Raw genomic sequence first — 21,859 nt, 5'->3', positions numbered from 1 at the left:
GCAAACGGTTGTCAGAGAAATCCCTGTAAGAAGAATGGCTGAGACAAAAGACAGATACCCTTTAAATGCTGGTAGATGCTGGCCAACAGCTGTCTCTGAATGGTGACTCAGTAGCCACTGACACCAACCATGAATCGGCAAGACCTTTTCTCCACACTCTCATCAATTTGGAAAGGAGACCAGATCTGAAGTCCTGGGCACCGAGTGCAGAACCCGGGGCCTTCCCAGCGTGGCTCTCAGACAAAGCCATCTCCCAAGGAAGCAGTGAGTCAGCTCCCTACATCCAACTACTAATCAACAAACATCTGATGGACGTCCACAGGCTGAAAGAGCCCGAGGAATGCTGGAGTGTTTTTTCTGTAGCATCATGCACCCAGCTCCTGTCCCATCAGCCCTCTGGCAGACCCTAAAGTAATCTCTCTAATCTCTGTTTAATGTAGACTTGTCCGCAAAGCATGTTCACACACACACACACACACACACACACACTCATACCTCTGTGTGTCTATTTAACTCTATGCAGACTTCTGTCCCCAAACTTCTGGGCGAGGGCACTTCATTACAATGTGCAAACAAATCCTAGGAATTGACAGAGCATGCAGAGTCTAACGAAATCAGGCCTTTGGAGAAGCTGCATTTCTGATAAGCTCCCAGGTCATGTTGCTACCCCTCTGATACCAAGAGATTACAAGTGTCTGTGTAAGGGTGCTGGTTAGGGACTATGCCAGCCACACTCCTGACGAAGGGCAGGAATGGAGCCCAGCCAGTGGATTGGGTGGCAGCCTGACCACACTTCCTTGGAGCTGTGGCCTTCTGTATAAGAAAATAAAACCAGGGACTCTCCACACGGAGACTGAGCGTGTGTGCAGGGGGGCCGAGACTGTCCAGCAGGGAGAAACTCTTTTGGCCTGCGAGGGAGGGTTTTGACTGCTGTCCCTGCGATGCCCGGTCCCATTTGTCCCGATGCCCAGCGCCAGCCACAGGGGTCGGGAGAAGCCGCTGGAGATCATGGGCGCAGCAGAAGATGATGCTAAAGAAAGAGATGGTGTACCTTCAGTGATACAATCACAGGAGAAACCAGATCGACTTTGGGTTCGCATTAGAGACTTGACCGAACCACAAGCTGATGCAGTGGATTGGGTGCGGGTCAGGGTTCCAACGAGCCGAGCGAAAGGGAAGCAGTGTTCCTTAGTCCTGCGACGGCAGCAGTCCAATGTCCAGGCTCCTTTGGCTGTGGGAGACCCTGCAAGCCAGCGGGTGGTTACATTCGCTGGCGACGTCAACAGAGAGAGCATCATGGAGGTAGAAGGTGCATCGAGAAAAGGGAATCTGAAAATTGGAAGCCGTGCACAGCTGTTCAAAAGGTTCAGAAGGTTAATGTGGTCAGCTTGGCTGAGCCCCCCCTGTCCCTGCAGGTGGAGGCTGCTATTGAGCCTGAGGGGGAAGGAGAAGAGGAAGGAAGAGCGACTATGAACCAAGATACCAGACTGGGCAACAGAGTCACTGATCTTAGGACGCCCACTAGCCAGGCCAGCTTCGTCTCCAGTCTGGCATCTGCCATCTCTCCCGAGGAACTCTACTTAACAGAGGGTTTGTGAAAATCCGGAGTCCCAGCATGATTTCAGTCGCCAGTGAAGGAGGAGCCAATGTCTTCACCGGGCCCTCTTTTAAAAATGACTACCTGGCGCCGTCCCCACAGCTGAATAAGCAGATGTGTATCGGTGCTGACTTTGAGAAAGTTTTCTGTTTTGGACCAGTGTTCAGAGCTGAAGACTCCAGCCCCCACAGACATTTAACTGAATTTGTTGGTTTTGGATATTGAAATGGCTTTTCATGACCATTACCATGAAGTGGTACAAGAAATTGCGGACACCTTGGTCCAACTACTCAAGCAGCTGCAAGAAAGTTTGCAGATTGGAATTCAAACAATTCCCATGTGACCCATGCAAGTTCTTGGAGCCAACTCGAAGAATAGAATATGACAAGGTATTGGCTATGCTGAGGGACGCTGGCATTGAAATGGTGGCGGGGGGTGGAGGATCCACCCAAGTTTGCCACGTGACAAACTGTTGGGTCGTTTAATAAAAGAAAAGTATGAGACAGATTTTTATATTCTCCACAAGTATCCCTTGACTGTCAGAACTTCCGATGCCACGCCTGGCCCAAGAAGCCCTAAACTGTCCCACTCTTATGATATGTTTACGAGAGGGGAAGAAAGATTGTCAGGAGCTCAGCGGATTCATGACCCTCAGCTGCTAACAGAGAGAACCTTACATCGTGGAACTGATTTGGGGAAAATGAAAGCGGGGGGACTGGGTTGGAATGAGTGACGATGCTGTTTTGGGGTCGCACCATGTTCATGAAACCCCGAGGTCCCCCGTGACCCTAAAGGACCCACTCCCTAGAGAGGCTGTGCTTTTGATTTGTGCCGGTGCCCTGCTATCTGGATCAGGCTGTACCTCAGACACTGATTGTCTGCAATAGGTTAAATGTCTGATCTAAAGTGCCACGGGGTTTTTTTTTTATTAATTCAAGATAGGTTAACTCAAAATGAAGACTTTTATAACTTTCAGCATGTTCAGTAGGAAATACTTGAATATTTTAATGAAAAATTCATATGGTTAGGTTGAAAATCCACATTCCAATACCACTGTAAATTTTAACAACAGTTTTTTGAGGGGTTTTGGTGTTGTTGTTCTTAATGTTAACAACAGTTTTTTTGTTGGTGGTTGTTTTTTAATCATTTTATTGGGGGCTCGTACAACTCTTATCACAATACAACCATTGTGTCAAGCACATTTGTTCATTTATTGCCCTCATCATTCTCAAAATATTTGGTTTCTACTTGAGCCCGTGGTATCAGTTCCTCATTTTTACCCCTCCCTCCCCACTCCCCTCTCCCCATGAACCCTTGATAATTTATAAATTATTATTATTTTGTCTTGTTTACACTGTCCAACGTCTCCCTTCACCCACTTTTCTCTTCACAACAGTTTTAAACAGATAGACGGCCCTGTAATTTCTTTCTTTGCTACATTAAACTGGCCACAAAATTGAGGTCTTCCATTTTCAACATTTGAACTTATAATTTCCATTATGATGGTGAAGTAACGGTTGGAGAAGTATCTAACATTTTTGTCAAAGAATAATTGGTTTATCACGAAAAATTAGTAAGTTTTCATACTTAGAAATTCAATAAAGCAGGTAAAAATACTGGTTGGAAAATGTTTAATATAATATTGTATTAGATTGGTACACTCTACACCTGAGTTTCAATAAAATTTCACAGCTAACTAAAAGGAAAAGAAAAACCAAGCTGGCATTTTCTGCTTTCAGCCAAGTGAGGATATCTCTGGTTCCACATCCTCTTCCGAATCCATCCTCTACCTCTAGTAGCTCCCTGTCAATGTAATACTCTAACTATTGTCGGATGCTCTTCAGCAAAATTGTACTTGCAGGTAATATCAATGATATTGTTCCAGAGTTTGAGAATTCTGTTGAATCACCTTTTGTGTTAGTCTGAGTACATTAGAGAAACAAATCCACAGAAAATCATACGTACAAGAGAGATTTTTATATAAAGGTTAAGTGCACATCAAGAAAACATCCCAACCCAGTGTTGCCCAAGCCCACAAGTCCAACATTAGCCCATGTGCCTGACACCAATCCACAAAGTCCTCCTCCATCTCACAGAACACACGCAATGACACTGACTGCAGGGGGAAAGCCAAATCAGTGAGCGTGTAAGCATCTCAGCGCTGGCAGTGCTCTCCACACAGCTGATCCAGGACCCAGGGCTGCATCGGGGCAAGTCCATGTGGCTTCTCCTCAGGGATGTCTTGCAGGAAGTGAGTCTTGTCAGCTGAAGCAGGGATCTGGCTAAGACAGCTGCGCCCTGGTCCGACATCAGAAAGCAAGAGACCCGAGAACTAGAAAGGAGAGGCTCACTGAACCATTTATCTCTCTGACCTTCAATTAACCCCACATGTGTTTATGGGCCAGGTTGGCACAATAAACTTTAACTATCTCACCTTTCTTTGGAATGGGTACAAATATGGATCTCTTCCAATCAGTTGGCCAAGTAGCTGTCTTCCAAATTTCCTGGCTCAGATGAGTGAGTGCTTCAGCTGGTTGAACAATTTCCGTTTGTATTCTCTCAGTTCCTTGCTTTCAATGCAGCTTGGACTTCTTCCTTCAGTACCACTGGTTCTTGCTCATATGCTGCCTCTTGAAATGGCTGAATGTCAGCTAGCTCTGTTGGGTGCAGTGACTCTACATTCTTTCCATCCTCCTTTGCCGCTTCCTGCATCATTCCATATTTTGCCCGTAGAATTTTTCAATGTTGCAACTGGGGGCTTGAACTTTTCCTTGATTTTTTTTTTCAGTTTCAGATGTGCTGAGCAGGTCTTCCTTTTTGTTGTTCTAACCCTAGGTCCCTGCACATTTCATTATAGCATTGACTTTGTCTTCTCAAGCTGCCCTTTGAAATTTTCTATTCAGCTCTTTGGCTTCGTCATGTCTCAGCTGCTCTCCAATAAAGAGCAAGCTTCAAAGTCTCTTCTGACAACCACTTTGTGGCAGTGACGTAATCTCCTGTCAAATTTCAAAGGGGTGGAGTCTAGCCTATCAATCCAGTCACAGCTTGATGACCTCCTTTGGAAATAAGGAGCTCGTTGGAGGTGGGACACACACTCTCTGCTTTACCTCCCCGATGACAGGACACATGGAGCTACGCTAGAGTCCTGAAGCCAGAGGAGCCAGGTGGAGACCCACACCAGTGCTGAGATGCTTATACCGCCACTGAATCCACAAGGCTTTCCACCCACTGGTCTGTGATCTTCCTACATTCAGCATCATTGCATGGATTGCGTGAGTCTAAAGAGAAATCTATAGACTGGTATCAGACGTGTGGGCTAATATTGGACTTGTGGGCTTGATCTAGACTGGGCTGGGATGTTTTCTTAATATACAATTATTCTTTTATATAAAACTCTCTTACACATATATGAGTGGCCTAGATTTGCTTCTCTAGTCAACCCAGACTAACACACACTTTGATCTTTTCTTCCTTTCCTGTTTTTGTTTGTTTGTTTCATGACCTTTGGCTTCCTCTATGAATGGTGTTCTTGATGTCCTTCCACAGCTCATCAGGTTTTCTAATGAGCTCATCACAGCTCATTAGTGGTCAATGCATGCATCCCTTCTGCAGATGTTCTCCAAATTCAGATGGGGTAGACTCAAACCATCACACGATGACAAACTGACAGACGAGGGTTTTACTTTGTGATTGTTATTGTTGTTGGTCTTTTTGGTGGTGGTGGTTGTGATTGGGTGTGTTTGTTTTTGCATTTCTATACGTGAAATCCTGGGTAGGTAAATCTATAGTAACTGGATTAATGGTTTCTTGGGGTCTGGCCAGGGAGGTTGGGGGAAATGGGGAGTTAATAACCATGAGTCCAAGAAAGAAGAAAATGTTCTTAACTTGATGGTGGTGATAACTGCACAACTCTTCTTAAAAGGGTTGAACTACTGAGTTACGTGATCTGTGGGTTATATGACAATAACTCTGTTGTTGTTGCTGTTTTTAAAGTTCGGTGGAAAGCCTAAAGGTTTGATTGGAAATGGTGTTTAGAAGCCTAGCTGGTGACGTGAAGGAGATAGTTCTATGTGAGTCCAGAGTTGAGAGAAGCGAGTAGGACAGGAACTGTACATTTGGATATCTCCAGCATGGATACGAGAATTGGAACTGCTAGAGAAAATAATCCCATAAAAGATCCAGGGTAGAAAAAAGAGAAGAGACTCAAGGACTGAGCCTTGGAAAGTGCAAGCTTCAGGGGCCGAGGCATTGGGCGCTGAGAACCAGCAATGGAACCGGAGAAGTAAGAGAGAGGCAGGGGGTGTTCTGCACACGTGCAGGGGGCTCATCAAGGAAGCTGGAATTGGTAATGGTGCCAAATGTGCCGAGCAATCAAGTTCAATGAGAATTGACCATTGTAGTTAAGCATATTGAAGTCAATGGTGACTTTGATAAGAGAAGTTTCAAGGAGAAAACAATGGGACTGACAGTTAGTTCCAGGGGGACATGGCAGAGGAGAAGGTGGGAGGAAAAGAAGTGGTGTTAACAAACCCAGGGACAAGGGAAGAACAAGTTATCCAAATCAGTGGTGAGGAGGGTGTAGGAGGCCTGGTAGGGCGTGATCAAGGGTAATGTAACTGAGAGGAATTACTGAAAGCCAAATAAAGGTTGAGTATGATAGTGGGACAAGAGGAAAGTCAAGGGAAATAGAGGAAAGAGCTAGGAGGCAAAGGGCATTTATAGAGCTCTAAATAAAAGCATGTTCATATATAAATATATTTATATATGAGAATGGGGAAATAGATTTATGTGCATATTTTTATAAGTTTAGTATTAAGGTAACAGATGGACATTGGGCCTCCACTCAAGTACTCCCTCAATGCAAGAATACTTTGTTCTATTAAACTGCCATTCCATGATGCTCACCTTCCCGACACAATTGCTGAAGACAAAGTGGGTGCATAAGCAAATGTGATGAAGAAAGCTGATGGTGCCCAGCATTTAGAGTCTTCAAGACTTGAAAGTAAACAAGCAGCCATCTAGCTGAGAAGCAACAAATCCCACATGGAAGAAGCACACCAGCCTCTGTGATCATGAGATGTCAAAGGGATCAGGCATCAAAGAACAAAAAAATCAAATCATTGTGAATGAGGGGGAGCGTGGACTGGGGACCCAAAGCCCATCTGTAGGCAACTGGACATCCCTCTCCACCCACTATCATGATGATCCCAATTCTACCTTACAAATCTGGCTAGACCAGAGGATGTACACTGGTACAGATAGGAACTGGGAACACAGGGAATCCAGGACAGATGATCCCTTCAAGACCAGTGGTGAGAGTGGTGATGCCAGGAGGGTGGGGAGGGGAGGTGGGAAGGGGAACCTATTACAAGGATCTACATATAACCTCCTCTGTGGGGGATGGACAACAGAAAAGTGGATGAGGGGAGACGTCAGACAGTGATATGACAAAATAATAATTTATAAATTATCAAGGATTCATGAGGGAGGGGAGGGGAGAGTGGGGAGGGAGGGGAAAATGAAGAGCTGATTCCAGGGGCTTACGTGGAGAGCAAATATTTTGAGAATGATGAGGGCAATGAATATACAAATGTGCTTTACACAATTGATGTAAGTATGGATTGTGATAAGAGTTGTATGAGACCCCAATAAAATGACTTTTTTTTTAAAAAAGAGAGAAGTTTCAGTAAAATAAAAAGGCCTGATTAGAGTGGGTTCGGTAACGAATAAGGGAACTAGAAAGAGAAACAAATGTATTGTAGACGGATGAGGAAAGAGGGCAGTGGCTGGGAGTGGAATCGAGGGAAGATGGTTTGTTGAATGTGGAGAAGTCAGGACATGAGGACATGTTATAGGGATAATTCAGTAACGCAGGGAAACTGATCATGCTATTTATTTAAATGGTAGCTCCTTCAAGGGAAAAAAAAAAGATGTGAAATACTGTCTAAGAGAGACATCTGCTGGGCATGAAGGAGCCTATGGGAAAGGTCATCATTACTTCCGGAGTGCTGATGGCACCGTGGGTGGAGCCTGGTGCCCCTAACGGAAACTCGGCCATCCAAACCCAGCGGCCACGCTTCAGGGAAGGGTGTGGAAGTCGGCGTCTAGAACAGAGGGGCAGCCTCGGAAACTCTGGGAGCACTTCTTCCCTGTCTTATAAGGTCTATGAGCCAGAATCAATTTGGTGTGGCTTTTGGTTTATTATGAATTTAAAATAATTCTAGTAAGCCTGGGGGGTGCCTGTTTTTCCAGCCAGTATAGGCAGCACAATGGGGGGGGGGCTGGAATCTCACTGGGTTGCTCTCTTGCCAGGTAGATACAAGAAGATCAGAAAAGGGCAAAGGAGCTGAGGGTGCCTTTAAGGGAGGGGCCGTCGAGAGGGACTGTAACCTTCAAGGTGGTTGGAACGGAGGCACGAGGGGGTCTGGGGGCCAGTGAAAACTTGACCCCAGACTATTCCCATTGGGTTCCCATTGGGAAAAATTGATTCTCATTTGGGATCCAAGAATTGCTGGGTTGAGTTGCTACAGGATGTGAGCGGTAAGGCTGAAGATGGGCTCAGAGATTGGGACACCAGGAACCAAGATTGTGACAGACTATGGATATTGGCAATGGTAAGATCCGGGGGTTAGGTCACAGTGGTGCTGGAGGATTCATGTGCATTGTCGTAGAGGGTAAAATGGGACCTCAAATTCCTGCTAACCTAGCACTGTGACTGGTAGCTCCTGCTGGAACCTCTTGAAGGTCCAGCCTTGTGAGCTTCTCTGACCAACAGAATACAGCCAAAGTGACATTCTATGATTTCTGGGTCTGTCACTGAAGACGCTCTGCAGCATCTGCTTCTGAAATGCTGGGTAGAGACCACCAGGCAAGGAAACCCACCTGGCCTACTGGAGGACAAGAGACCACGGGGAGGAGAGCCAAGGCCTCCCGCTTCCCAGCCAGCACCACTGCCAGCGTTGGGGGTGAGGCTCTCCTGGGCCGCCCTGCCAGCCTGGGGCACCAGTAGAAATAGTCATTGAGGCCCCAAGCCTCCACATGTTGTGGCCATGCCAGGCAGACTAACAGAAACGTATGTGGATCATGACATCACCACAAAATGTTGCAGAATAGGATTGAGCAAATCGCGGTGTCTTCTTATTTGTTTAAATTCCTTTGACATCTGATCTCTTGTTGTCATTATTATTATTATTTGTCCAAGTGTTCAGCTCATGCCATTAGACTGGAACCATGTATTTTTGCCCCAATCCTTGCCCCCAACATCATCTGCCCCTCCTGGTGACTTCTTGTTGCCAAAGTTTAGGGAGCCTCTGGGAGGAGATGGCTTCTTGGCTAAGCTGGCAAGGTGAGAGTGATCCAAGGTGATGTGTCCAATAGCCGCTTTCATTTTGGAGTACGACCCAACACAATGAGGCAGGTGACTATGTGGCCCCTCCCCCTGGACTTGTCAGATTGGGGTTGTAGCCCGCTGGAGGGCAGCCTCGAGCCTGGGGGAGGTCAGTGGAGCATGAATTAAGGAGGGCAGATGACCACTTGCCTAGAATACAGAAGGAGGATGGGAATGGGCGGGGTCGAAAGAGGGGGTGCTGCGGCAGGAGTCGGACCAGGCTGGGAGGAATCGAATAGGACGCTTGTGGGTGTTCCCAACCAACGGCCATCCATTGAGGCTTCGGTTCATGACGGCTCATGCACAGTGGGACTGGGTCTTTGGGATTCCTAGGCTTCTCACTGGCTGGTTTTGTTGTTGTTCATGTTGGAGTAGATCTCCAGGGCTCTCTTCTTAATCTGTTTTCACTGGATGCTTCAGAGACTCCTATTCAGTACCAGAGCAGCACAAATGCCTCCACTGAGGTGCAGGTGCCTGCTAGGGCTCACTGAACACGTAAGGTCTCCGGGATACCGAGACGAAATTAGGTAACAGGAAGCAGAAACAGGGCAAGGTCCAGCTCAGATGTCATCAGTGACGCATGCAGCATGCACGGAGACAGAAGTGAGACCAGCAGGCCAGGGGCTGACACGGGAGGGGATATAAAATGAATTATAACTCACTACTGACCTAGCAGGTCGCTCCTGCAGCCTCCACCCACAGGAGCTTGCCGCCATCCCCGGTCCCTAACCATACCCAGCACGACCCCAGAACAGAAGAAAGAGTTACCTAATCATGCCCATCACATTGTGGCTCCACACAAGTGCTTCCTGGCTGCAGGTGAGTCTCCTGGAAGCATTGCCAAGCGGCTGCAGTCTATTGGTACTGAGAACACCTTGGAGAATCACTGCTCCTACCACCAGCCACTGGTGACCGGGTGAGCCCCGGCATTGGGGGAGTCATCCTCTTCAGGGGACAAAGTACAAGAAGACAGAGACTGGCGGCTTCCCTTCCCCAAATCCCAAGTTATCAAACCCAAGGGTGATGTCGGGAGCATCCAGGTAGACAAGCCGGTGGTGCCTTTAGCAAGGACCAAGGATGAGACCACCATCCCAGCGCTGTGCCGAGGATGAGAAGGCTGGTACTGATTTTGCCCAATGCTGCTGTGGGCTGATTATTGGAGAACATGCCCTTCCAGCCCTCTCCATCAGGGAAAATGCCAACATGCTCACTCGTATGCCAGCATCTGCCAGCAGCATGGCATTGTGCCCACTGTGGAGCCCGGCAGCCTCCCCAATGGTGACCAGGACCCAAAGTGCTGCCGGTGTGTGTGGTAGTTACATACCTGGTGTCGACTTGATACTATTAAGAGTAAAGGGGTGGGGTTTAGCCTGTCCATCAGGTCGCAGCCTGATGACCTCATTTGGGGCGCTATGAAGATAAATGGCTCACTGGAGGCCAGACACACACACTGTCTCTGAGAGACATTCTTGTTGACAAGCCACATGGAGACACACTGATGGAGCCAGAGCCCTGGAGCTAAAGGAGCTACATGGAAACCCACGCCAGTGCTGAGATGCTTCCACAAGAATTTCCACCCACCGGCCTATAATCTCCCTGCTTTGGACATCATTGCATGTGCTGCGTGAGTTTGTAGAAGAATTCATAGCCTAGTATCAGATTTATGGGCTAATATTGGACTTATGGATTTGATCTGGACTGGGATGGGATGTTTTCTTAATGTACAATTACTCTTTGGTAAGTTCTCTCTTACCACATAAGCATGTCTATGAATTTGGGTCTCTAGTCTACCCGGATGAACACAGTATGTGTTCTGAGAGTGACCAGTACATCTACCTGGAAAGCACCTTGCTAAGCTCAATGCGGTAGTGTCAGGCCACGTATGTGCACAGTTTTCCCAGGATGAGATCGCTGCACAGTGTCTCCTGCCATGAGGGCAGCCACCTTCCTGTATGGAGAAGAGAGAAAGAAGGAAGTATCCGTCAACCCCAGAGCCATCAACAAGTGCCCCCCGTGAAGCTGTGGGCGAGTGCTGCAGGCGGCTGCCTGGGGTGGGAAAGAGAACAGGGAGGCAGCCCAGGAGGAGCATGTCTAGCGAGCCCTGCCCACCAGCCTCATCTGCCGGGAAAAGTACGCCCCAAGCGATCAGGCTGGGACTGCAGCCACCGGATCTCCTCTTCCTCTCCAGGCCCCGCCCCTCCCAGACCCACCCCTTGATGGGAGGTGGCATCTGGAGCTCAAGGACACTCTTTCCTGTCTCTTTCTGCTGCCCTTGTGACACTGTTGTGTGGTATTGTCTGTGCATGTTGTCTCCATCGACCTGTCCAGTCCACTGCCAATGAGCAGCTATCTGAGGGAGAAAATGTAAGTAATATGAAGTATAAAGTTAGACAAACTCACAGTGTTAGGCTGGGTTGACCAGAGAAACAAATACAGTGACACTCACACACATGTGTAAGAAAGAGATTTCTATCAGGAAGTCATTGTGTCTCAAGGAAACATCCCAGCCCAGTTCAACTCAAGTCCCTAAGTCCGATTCTATTCCTAAGTCTGAGACTATTCTGTAAGATCCTCTTAAGATCACGCAGCCACATGCAATGATGCCGAATTCAGGAAGATCACAGGCCGGAGAGTACAAAGTCTTGTAGATCCAGTGGCAGTGGATGCATCTCTGGGGCTCTGGCAGGTCCCAGTGTGGCTCACCAGCAGGAAGGTGAAGGCAGAGAGAGAGGCAGGGAGGTTCCCAGGGACCTCCTTATGAGAAGGCCACGCCCACAGGAGGTACCATCAGGCTGTGACCTGATTGACAGGCTAGACTCCACCCCTCCACTTCTATATATCAAGTGGACAGGAAATGATGTAACTACCACACCCACAATTAAAATCTTCAGGTGAGCCCCCCACCCATGCGTCTATCTGTTCCCACCACAGCAGGAGAGCTGAGGCCAGTGTCCAGTGCCCATTCCAATTGTTGATAGAGACTGGGCTGCCCGGTGCAGTGGCAAAGCAAGATGCACAACATCCTGCCTCTGATGCAGCCACCAGTGTCAAGGAAGGGATGTGTGCGTGTGTGTGTGTAAGAGGCAGATCCTATGTGCAGGAGTGTGCACCTGTGTATGTATGTATGTGTAATCAGATAAGAAACGGGGCCCTGTTGCTCCTGATGGGGAGGCAACAAGAGAAATTAAGGGCTTAGGAGGACTCACTGTTCACTCTATAGTTGAGTCCTTTAAAAAAGGAAACAAAAGTATGCCTAAAGAAATTCTTTTAGACCAGTGGCTCTTATGCTTACGAAAAATTCAAATTCTCAGACCCTCTTCCCGGACCTCTGGAGAGAGGTGGGGCCCTGCAGCTTTCTGTTCACAAACCCTCTAGTATAGGGAGAGTCCCTGGTTGGCAGAAAGAATTAAGCACTGGGCTGATCATGGGAAAGGCTGGCGATTCTAACCCACCAGAAGCACTGGGGAAGAAAGGCCTGGTGGTCTGCTTGGCCATGGGAACTCTGGGGAGCACAGTGCTGCACGACAGCAATGGGGCGCTGTGAGTTGGAACTGGTTTGGTTTTCCGGTACTCGAGATGCTGATGCATGTTCAAGTTTGAGAAGTACTGCCTAGGCCAGGGGTCTAGTTGCTTCAAATGTTGCTCTAATTAGAATCCCAGCACCCAGAATGCCTGGTATGTTTGTCTGGGTGGACTAGAAAAACAAATCCAGAGACATTCGTATGTGTATAAGAAAGAGCTTTATATGCAAGAGCAATTGAATATTGAGAAAAACATCCCAGCCCAGTCCAGAGCAAGTCCATAAGTCTGCTATTAGTCCATATGTCCGATTATAGTCTATAAAGTCCTCTTCAGACTCACAAAACACATGCAATGACGCTGAATGCAGGAAGATCACAGGCCAGTGGGTGGAAAGTCTTGTGGATCCAGTGGTGGTGGAAGCATCTCAGCACTGGCGTGGGTCTCCATGTGGCTCCTCCAGCTCCAGAGCTCTGGCTGCACCAGCATAGCTCCATCAAGCTTGTCGTCAAGAATGTCTCACAGGGGGGTAAATAAATGTGTCTGTATCTGGTCTCCAGTGAGCTATTTATCTCCGTGGTGACTCCTAATGAGGTCATCAAGCTGGGACCTGATTGACAGGATAGACTCCACCCCTCCACAAGTTGACACCAGATTATGGAACTACCACACCTGGGTGGGCCCTGTCCTATCTAATGGATCCTGCTATAACAGAAATACCATAAATGGGAGGTTTTCACTGCTACCAAATCAATTCTGATTCTCTGAGCCCCTACAGGACAGAGTAGAACTGTCCCTGTGGGATTCATTGCTGTTATTTTTTTTATTTAATGTATTGATTGGCATATAATTCAAACATCATACAGTGCAATCGCTCTGTCCTGTCATCACCACAGTCAATTTCAGAACATGTCCCTCTTTCTGACACTCACGGTTGTTAGCTCCCCGTTTTCCCCCAACCTCCCCTGATAGGCCCCTAGGTAATTGTTAATCCAGTTACTGTATCTTAGGTTTCCCTATCCTGGGTTTCAGATACAGAAAATCAGACAAAACATACACAAGAAGTAGACCAAAAAAAAAAACAACAACAACAACAATGGCAAAACAAAACAGAGAAAAAGCTAAATCGAAAGAAAAGCCAAAAATGTTAAAAACTGAAACAACTTTAAAATGGATAAAAAGGAAGCCAGGATCGTAGTGGGTTACATTGTAGCCTGGCTACGTCTGCCATGACCCACCTTGCCGTGCTGTCTGATAGCAGGGACAGTCACATCCCTGGACTGCGCTCAGAGGGGACTCGCTGGAATCTTGCTCCACGTGGGCAGCATGAAAATGGATTGGAGGCTTCCACTGTCATCCAGGAGGCTGTAATCTTTATGGAGGCAGAGAGCCTCATCTTTCTCCCCGGGAGCAACTGGCAGCTTTGAACCGCTGGCCTTGTGAGCCGCCTCCCAATGCGTAATCCACTCTGTCACCAGGGCGCCTTTGGGTGGCTTTTACACAGAGACATTTCTTTTCTGAGAGTTTGGGAGAGGATGAGTCTGAATTCAGGGGCGGCTCTGGGGAAAGGCTCTCTGTGTGTTGGTTCTGGTGGGCGCCCTCGCTTTGGGGTTCCTGAGAGAGTCTCATGTGGCCTGGCGTCTCTCATCCCCGTCTCTGCTTGCCTAATCCACTCGACGTCAAGAACTGACTACTCAAGACCTACCCTCCACGAATGCCGTCTTATGGGCGCAGCATAACGCAGGTTCCTCGATGGGAGTCGGGCCTCAGGCTCGGAAATTTGTAGCTTTTTTTTTTTTTTTTTTTTAACAAAACACAACCCAATCCATAATGGACCCAACACAAGTTCGCGTAACTTCCTTGAGACAGACACTCAGCCATGTTTTCCGTGTGCAGCCTGACAACATCCATCCTCCCACAAGTGGGAAGTATTTCGGATTCTCAGCTGGCGGAACAAGACGCAGGTCTTAGGAAGGTACAAGGATTAGCTACTGTCAGAAGTGAGGTGCTGAAATTTGATCCTGGACTAAGTGGTACCTAAAACGAGAAAAACAAAGCAAACTCACTTTCGTCCAGTTGAGACAGACTCACAGGGACCCCACAGGACAGGGTAGAACTCGCCCCCGTGTGGGTTTCTTCTGAGACTGTAACTGTTTATGGGCATCCAAAGCCTTGTCTTTCTTGGGCAGAGCAGCTGGCAGTTTTGAACTGCTGACCTTGTGGTGAGTGGAGCCGTGTAGAACCCACTCCACACGCACCCACCCAGGGCTACTCGAGAAAGCAAACACAGACTCCCCCCAGGGTCAGCCGTCCAAGCCCGCCAGCCACTCCATGGGAGAAAGGGGAGGCTTTCTGCTCCCACCAAGAGCAAACAGCGTCTGAAATCCATGATGCCACTCAGTATTATTCTCTCCTAGAGGGTCGCTGGGAATCCGAGTGGGTTTGGTTTGGGAGTTTTTAAATTTCCTAAGTGTAGTAACCATTGTATAAGGAGAAGGAAGAGGAGGAGGAGGCAGAAAAGGAAAGCCTACATCCAAGGATCGCTAGAGGTTCCTTGAGGTGAAACCCCTGTGTGTGGTTTGGGGTGCGGTCGCGGAGAACGAGAGAGGAAGGGCCGTGGGCAGGCAGCAGTGGAAGCGGTAGAGGGTGCCCAAGAGAAGGGTTTCTCCGACTTCACAGCAGCCAGACCTACTTTGAGGAACAGAACTCAGTTCCTGTTTAAAGCCTTCCACGTTTAAAAAAAAGTGGGGGGTGGGTACCTACTGACCACAAGATCTCTGTGCCCTGCCCCTCACATCCCAGCCTTCGATTGCCCCACATATTCTGGGAACACCTCATCCCACCCAGCTCCACCCAACCCCGCCCTATTTAATCCCCGTAAGGCAACGCTCCCGGCATCAGGGCTGCCGTGCTTTGGAGCAAGCAAAGAAGATCCTTGCAGTAAACTTGGCCTCCAGGAACTGGCCACTGGTGGGCATTTTGTCCACAACGACGTCGGAACAGAAGCGCTTTGCTTCATTCTTAACGCTGAGAGACTGAGCTACTCAGAGTTCTGTCCCATCATCACACAGGAAGCTGAGTACTTCCTACTCAGGACCTGGAGCCTAGAATTCATAAACGCCTTTAAACCCCAGAAACAAAGACTTCATGGATACATCCCTTGGAACCGGAGGTGAGTGGCATCTGCCGGGCTTGTGTCTTGTCGGTTACTGTGGAGGATGGTCTGGTTTAACGATGTGTATGTGGCTGGTGGGACGATAGGGTCCGGCTGGGTCCCTGGAGAGGGTTAATTCTTCGAGAGACAGGTAAGTAAGAAACTCATGGATTCATCTGTAAAGGAATCGGTTTTTGTTGAGCAATGCAAAGAATGGGGGCTCAGATATGAAATGGTTTCTTGCTTAAAAGCCAGCTTTCTTAGATACTTGGCTCTGGGTGACAGACGGCAGAAAGTCTGACTAGTGTTAGAGAACTAGAGATGTTTTCTGTGGAAAATAACTTGCGAGGTAATTGCTTGCCAGATTTCCATGTGGAAAGGAAAAGCAGGCATTCTGTAGAGAGGATTTGTTGCGCGAGGGGAAATATTCATTAGGGAGAACTTTGCAGATGCAAGAATGTTTCGGTATTGAATTGATTCTTAAAAAGAAAAGTAGAACCAGGTATTCTCAGTGCTGTGACCTCTGGGGGGAGATAAGATTCCATTCATTTAAAGGCAGGGAGCTGGCCCAGTGGCCTCTTGGGGTGTGTTTATTTTATTCCAGTAACAAAAAGCCGAGTCAGAATGTAGTTCTGAATGGAGTTGCCAGGGCATATGCTGAGTAGGTAGAAGCTGCCGACTTCAACTCTTCCTCCACAAAACGGAACTCACTGCCATCAAGTAATCCCAGCTCATAGGGTACAGCTGCCCCAGTGAGCATGCGAGGCCGGGGCTCTTTCTGGGAGCAGCCAGCCTCGTCTTTCTCCTGTGGAGCAGCTATAACCCACTGTACCCGGCCAGGACACCTCTATTGGGGGCTCTGTTTTGTGTGCCAGGGTGTCGATTCTGACTCATAGCAACTCCTCATAGCAGCTCTATAGAATAGAGTAGAATTGCCCCAATGATTTCTGAAACCGTGTTTATGGGAGCAGACAGCCTCATCTTTCTCCTGAAGAGCAGTCCATAGGTTTGAACCACCAACCATCTGGCTAGCAGCCCAACACTTAACCCATTTTCCCAACAGAGCTCCACAGAGGAGTTGAAGGTTCCAAAAAAAAAAGTGAACAGGAAGCTCCCTGGGCACAGGGGGTTATGCGCTGGGCTACGGAACCACAAGGTCAGCAGTTCTAAACCAAGAACCGTTCCACGGGAGAAAGACGAGGCTTCCTACTTGCATAGAGTTATAGTCTCAGACTGTACTCAGACAACGCGATGGCGGTGAGCCTGTTTCTGTTTTGTTCGGAACACAGGGATCAGAGTGTCCTGGGGTTGCAGCATGATACCTGAAAGTCGGGGAAACAGGTCATGGAGCTGGAGACTGGAGGTGGGGCAGGCAATTCAAAATAGTGTCTGAGGCTGTGAACTTCACTTGGCTTTCACCTTAGTGAAAAATCCCAAGACACTGAGCTCCGAGGGGCAGGCTTGCTGGCAGCCCTGCAAGCTTGCTGACTTGTGAAAGCAAACTGCCTGTCCTCATCAGCACTGGCAGCGGAAATCAGAGATTGCCAAAAAGACTCACGAGTGGCTGCAAGCCTGGAAGGAGCGGGCCACAGACTCAGATGGGAGGGGAAGTGAGAGTCCCCCACGCCCCACCCGAACAGAATCTCTCTCCTCCCAGTCAGGTTGCCCAGCGCCCTCCAAGGCCTTTCAATGCCAATGGCCACTGCAGAAGGGGAATTCTGGAGGCAGGAAGTAACGCATTAAGTAGTATAGAAGGACGTGCTCTGGAGCCTCCAGGCTTCAGGTGAGAATTATGATGCAGGTGACACTTACTTCACCTGGTTGGTATTTGGGCCCCATCCCAAATACTCTATGAGGAGTTGCTATGAGTCCGAATTGACACCTGGCACACAAAACAGAGCCCCCAATAGAGGGATCACAGAGATCCTTGTCTCTGTGGTCCAGAGCGCCTGTCTTTAACAGTCAAATGAAACCCAGAAACTATTTCCCTTGACCCACAGGAGAAGCCAGGATGGAAACAGCGACCACCTCAATGGACTATGGCATAACCACGGAGTACAGCTATGAAGATTCAACCCCGTGCCAGAAGAAGGAGGTGCGAGCATTGGGGGCCCAGTTCCTTCCCCTTCTGTACTCCCTGGTGTTCATCGTTGGCCTGGTCGGCAACATGCTGGTGATCCTGGTCTTCCTGCAGTACAAGAGGCTCAGGAACATGACCAGTATCTACCTCTTCAACCTGGCCCTTTCTGACCTGCTCTTCCTTTTCACGCTGCCATTTTGGATTGACTATAAACTGAAGGATAACTGGGCTTTTGGCAATGGCATGTGTAAATTACTCTCGGGGTTTTACTACATCGGCTTGTACAGCGAGATCTTTTTCATTATCCTGTTGACGTTCGACAGATACCTGGCCATCGTTCACGCTGTGTTTGCGCTGCGGGCCCGGACCATTACCTTTGGTATCGTAAGCAGCATCGTTACCTGGGCCTTGGCCATCTTGGCATCCATCCCAGGCTGGCATTTTTCCAGGTCCCAGATCGAGGTCAATCATTATACCTGCAGCCTACATTTCCCACACGAGAGCCTCAAAATGTGGAAACAGTTCCAGGCTCTGAAACTGAACATCTTGGGGCTGGTTTTGCCTCTGCTGGTCATGGTGGCTTGCTACACGGGGATTATCAAGATTCTGCTCAAGCGACCAAATGAAAAGAAGACCAAAGCCGTCCGGCTGATCTTTGTCATCATGATCCTCTTCTTCCTCTTTTGGACCCCCTACAATTTGGCCATCTTGGTCTCTGCTTTCCAAGATGTGCTTTTTACCAACGAGTGTGAGCAGAGCAAACAGCTGGACATGGCCATACAGGTGACGGAGATCATCTCGTTCACGCACTGCTGCATCAACCCCATCATCTATGTCTTTGTTGGCGAGAGGTTCCAGAAGTACCTCTGCCAATTGCTCCTCAAGATGGGAGGCAGGCGCCTCTCCGAGAGGCTGGAAAGGGCCAGTTCTCTGTCTCCTTCCACAAGGGAGCAGGAGCTCTCGGTGGGGCTCTGATGCACGCCCAGCTAGCGGGATATGCAGCCAGACTGGCCAGCGGGAGGAGGCCACTTGCCTCCCCCCGTCAGTGTCTGACCCTTGACACTACTTTGTCTAGACCACATCACCTCTAGGACTTCACTGGGTCTTTCCTGTGAGCTTCTTTCTAGTGGAAGGGAGAGAAACAAGCAAGATGGGATCAGCCAGAAGACTGAGACCAAGAGTGAGAGTCCAGGTGGGGGGTGGGGTGGGGGGTGGAGTCCAAACAGGGATTTCAGATCTGGACACACTGACGTTGGCAAACTAAACTTCCGCAGCACCTCGTCAGTGCCACCCCAATGAACTTGAAGATAGTGATTTCCGCTGTTGACCCACTCCGAGTTCCCAAGCCAATCTGCAGCTAGAAGTAGCCCCTCCCATCCAAACCCAGGAACGTCTGCCCCACAGTCGGGTTCAAGCCAGTGCCATCAAGTCGATTCCAACTTACAGAGGGCCCTTCTATAGGGCTTCCAAGGTTTTCCATCTTCATGGGAACAGAGAGCCTCGTCTCTCTCCCTCAGAGCGCCTGGTGGGTTCCATCGCTGACCTTGCAGTTAGCAGCTCCAAGCTTACCCGACAGCCCCAGCGGGGCTCCTTGCTGCAGAGTTTAGGCTCCCGGAAACCCAGGAGAACACAGACCCCCGGGGGGACACGGAAGTTTGATGGATTTGGAATCTAATGGGAAATAAGATTGGGAACTATTGTTGGGAGATCCAACTAAGAAAGGCATTAGAGGGTTACTCTAGAGTCACTAAAATGAAACGACGTGTGCGTGGAGCTGAACACAAACCATAGGGATGCACTGGAGTGTGCTTCTTCAAAGAGCCTTCTCCGTTGGTTGAAGGAAGGGACTCATCCTTTCCAATTTCCTTTGTTCCTCTTTCCATATCTTTTTTCCAGAATCTCCCTTCCTTGCCAGTTAGATGACATGGAAATAAATGGTGATGGCCTGATGGGAGAATTGAGTCAGGCACATGGAGGAACGCTGGTGTTTTCTGACTTCAGGGATGAGAATTCAGGTCTCATACCATAGCCTCCAGCACATAACAGGCCTGTGATGGAGTCTGGCAGTAGTTGGGGGCTTAGAGGAAGAAACGCTTTCAGAAGGAAGATATTTTCCCTTGCAGGTGGGTGGTGTGAGGGGCTCTCTGTCTGGATGTTGAGTGGGTCTTTAATGCAAAGTAGCTTACTTACGCAAAAATTCCCTCGCCCTTCACCCCTCACAAAGCACCTGCTATTTCACATGCCTTTGTCCCCTCTCCCTTGGATATATATTTCTTTAAATATCGTTATTCACAATAGCAGAAACTACTTCTAAGAAAGCTTGAAAATAGCAAAATAACTCAAAATCCTGCTTGCCAGACAACCACTGTACATTTTTGGATGTGTTGCTGTTTTGTGTGTTATTTCATTGTGTTGTTTTTTCCTCCATGCAAATTTATGATTCTAAAACAGTCTCCACCTGTGCCCTTGATTTTTTGATTTTGGGTTTGTTTGTTTGTTTGTTTTTTAGGCATGAGCTACTCTTTATTCATAGACTCACAGACATAGAGAATTAAGAGGCATACCCTTGTTTTTAATTACCAGTATCTTATTATCATTGTCCCAGGTCAATAAATCATTTCAAAGCCTTGCTTTAGGTGTCTGCACTGAACTTTGTGGTAGAGAATCACCCCACGTTGCTCCACTCATTTCTCCATTCTCACTTGCAAAAGTCAATTTAATCCAACAATGGTGACTAAGGGCCCACTCCTTTCAAACTCTGAGCCTCCCGAGCTTTGGCAGACAATGACGAAGACGGATGCCAGTGTCTGTTCTCATGAGAGGAACAGACACAGAAGGGGGCCGTTCTTAGGCTATGGGGGCTGGGGGGGTGCCAGGGACGGAGTTCATGCAGTGAAGGGGAAGAAGGGATCCATTGGTCAGAAGGCACCTTCCACCTTAAAACCCAGTGACGCCATGCGGTTGACTGCTTTTCTGGACACTGTAGCTGGGCTCTCCATAGGCCATTCCTCCCTTCAGTTGAGGACCAGCTCTTGTGCACAGGGATAGGATCCTGGATTCATGTGTCTCCTTTATAAAGAGAAGCCTGTGTGATGGAGGGAAGAGAACATCATACTACACTCGGTTTACCTAAACCTGAAACCAAACCTATTGCCATCAAGTTGACCATGACTCAGACTCACATAAACCTCCCAAAGTCCGCGCTGTCATCGAGTGACAAACAACGCAGAGTGACCCTACCTAGGGCTTCTTTAGGGGAGCAAACAACCTCATTGTTCTCCTATGGAGCAGTCGGTGGGTTCAAACCGTCAACGTTGCAGTTGCCAGCCCACTGCTGAACCCACAGCACCACAAAACAAGCACACACTTTGGGAGTTGGGAGGCGCATCGTAAAGCTGCCAGCCTGGTCTGCAGTGTGGAGAGAAAGGCTAGACTGACTTAGCAGACATTTGTCCATTAGGTTGAGAGGACAACAACGATAAACTTCTCCAAAACACACTGTTGGGCGCACAACAGGCACGACATCGTAAGGAGAAATGTTTCACGACATCCCACAGTTCCCTTTTTTTGGTAACTTTTTAGATAATCCTTTATTTCTATTTGTTTATGAGTTAGGATTTAATGCATCTAACATATCATTGCATATTTCAATCAAGAGTAGAATCATATCTTTGCTACCAGAATCCGTTTCCAACTCTTCTTTTTCTACATGGACTCCTTGATATCATTTCCCTTTTATCACCACCCCCACCACGGTAACCCCCTCTACTTGCTGTCCCTAGAGGTTCATGAATCCTGGGTTTCATAGACCGAAAGTGGAAAAGCATGTAACACAGCTTCCAGAGGACGACCTCCACTGCCATCCCACCTATGAGATGCACTCTGCTATGAACGAAAGCCCGGTTCCATGTTTAAAGTCTGGGTTGTTGGCCTTTTCCTTATTACAGCGCTCATGCAAATCTGCTGCAGGAAACCGGACGCAGCCAAGAAGCACAAAGAAGAAAAGGGAGGCGCCCCAACTGTGTCCTTGCATAGCGCCCCAACTGTGTCCTTGCGCAGACCCTTAATACTTCAGTGCCTTTCGTTTCAGGACTGTTTTCTAAATCCGCAGACATGGGTAAC

At 48.3% G+C, this 21,859-nt stretch overlaps 1 protein-coding gene and 1 pseudogene across 1 annotated transcript; both read left to right on the top strand.

The window, feature by feature from the left end:
• The first annotated feature begins 954 nt into the window (after window positions 1–954).
• Window positions 955–2,330, top strand: LOC142446155 (aspartate--tRNA ligase, cytoplasmic pseudogene; annotated as a pseudogene).
• A 13,095-nt stretch (window positions 2,331–15,425) lies between these two features.
• LOC142447273 (C-C chemokine receptor type 1-like) lies at window positions 15,426–20,134 on the top strand. Its single transcript, XM_075548967.1, has 2 exons — window positions 15,426–15,675; window positions 17,658–20,134. Exons 1-2 carry the CDS (start codon window positions 15,651–15,653, stop codon window positions 18,710–18,712), a joined length of 1,080 nt encoding a protein of 359 aa, XP_075405082.1. The 5' UTR covers window positions 15,426–15,650; the 3' UTR covers window positions 18,713–20,134.
• Window positions 20,135–21,859: the final 1,725 nt, after the last annotated feature.

Source organism: Tenrec ecaudatus, chromosome 4, assembly GCF_050624435.1.
Source record: "Tenrec ecaudatus isolate mTenEca1 chromosome 4, mTenEca1.hap1, whole genome shotgun sequence".
Lineage (NCBI taxonomy): Eukaryota > Metazoa > Chordata > Mammalia > Afrosoricida > Tenrecidae > Tenrec > Tenrec ecaudatus.
The sequence above is the reverse complement of the archived record's forward strand: the minus strand, read 5'-3'. Positions and strand labels throughout refer to the sequence as shown.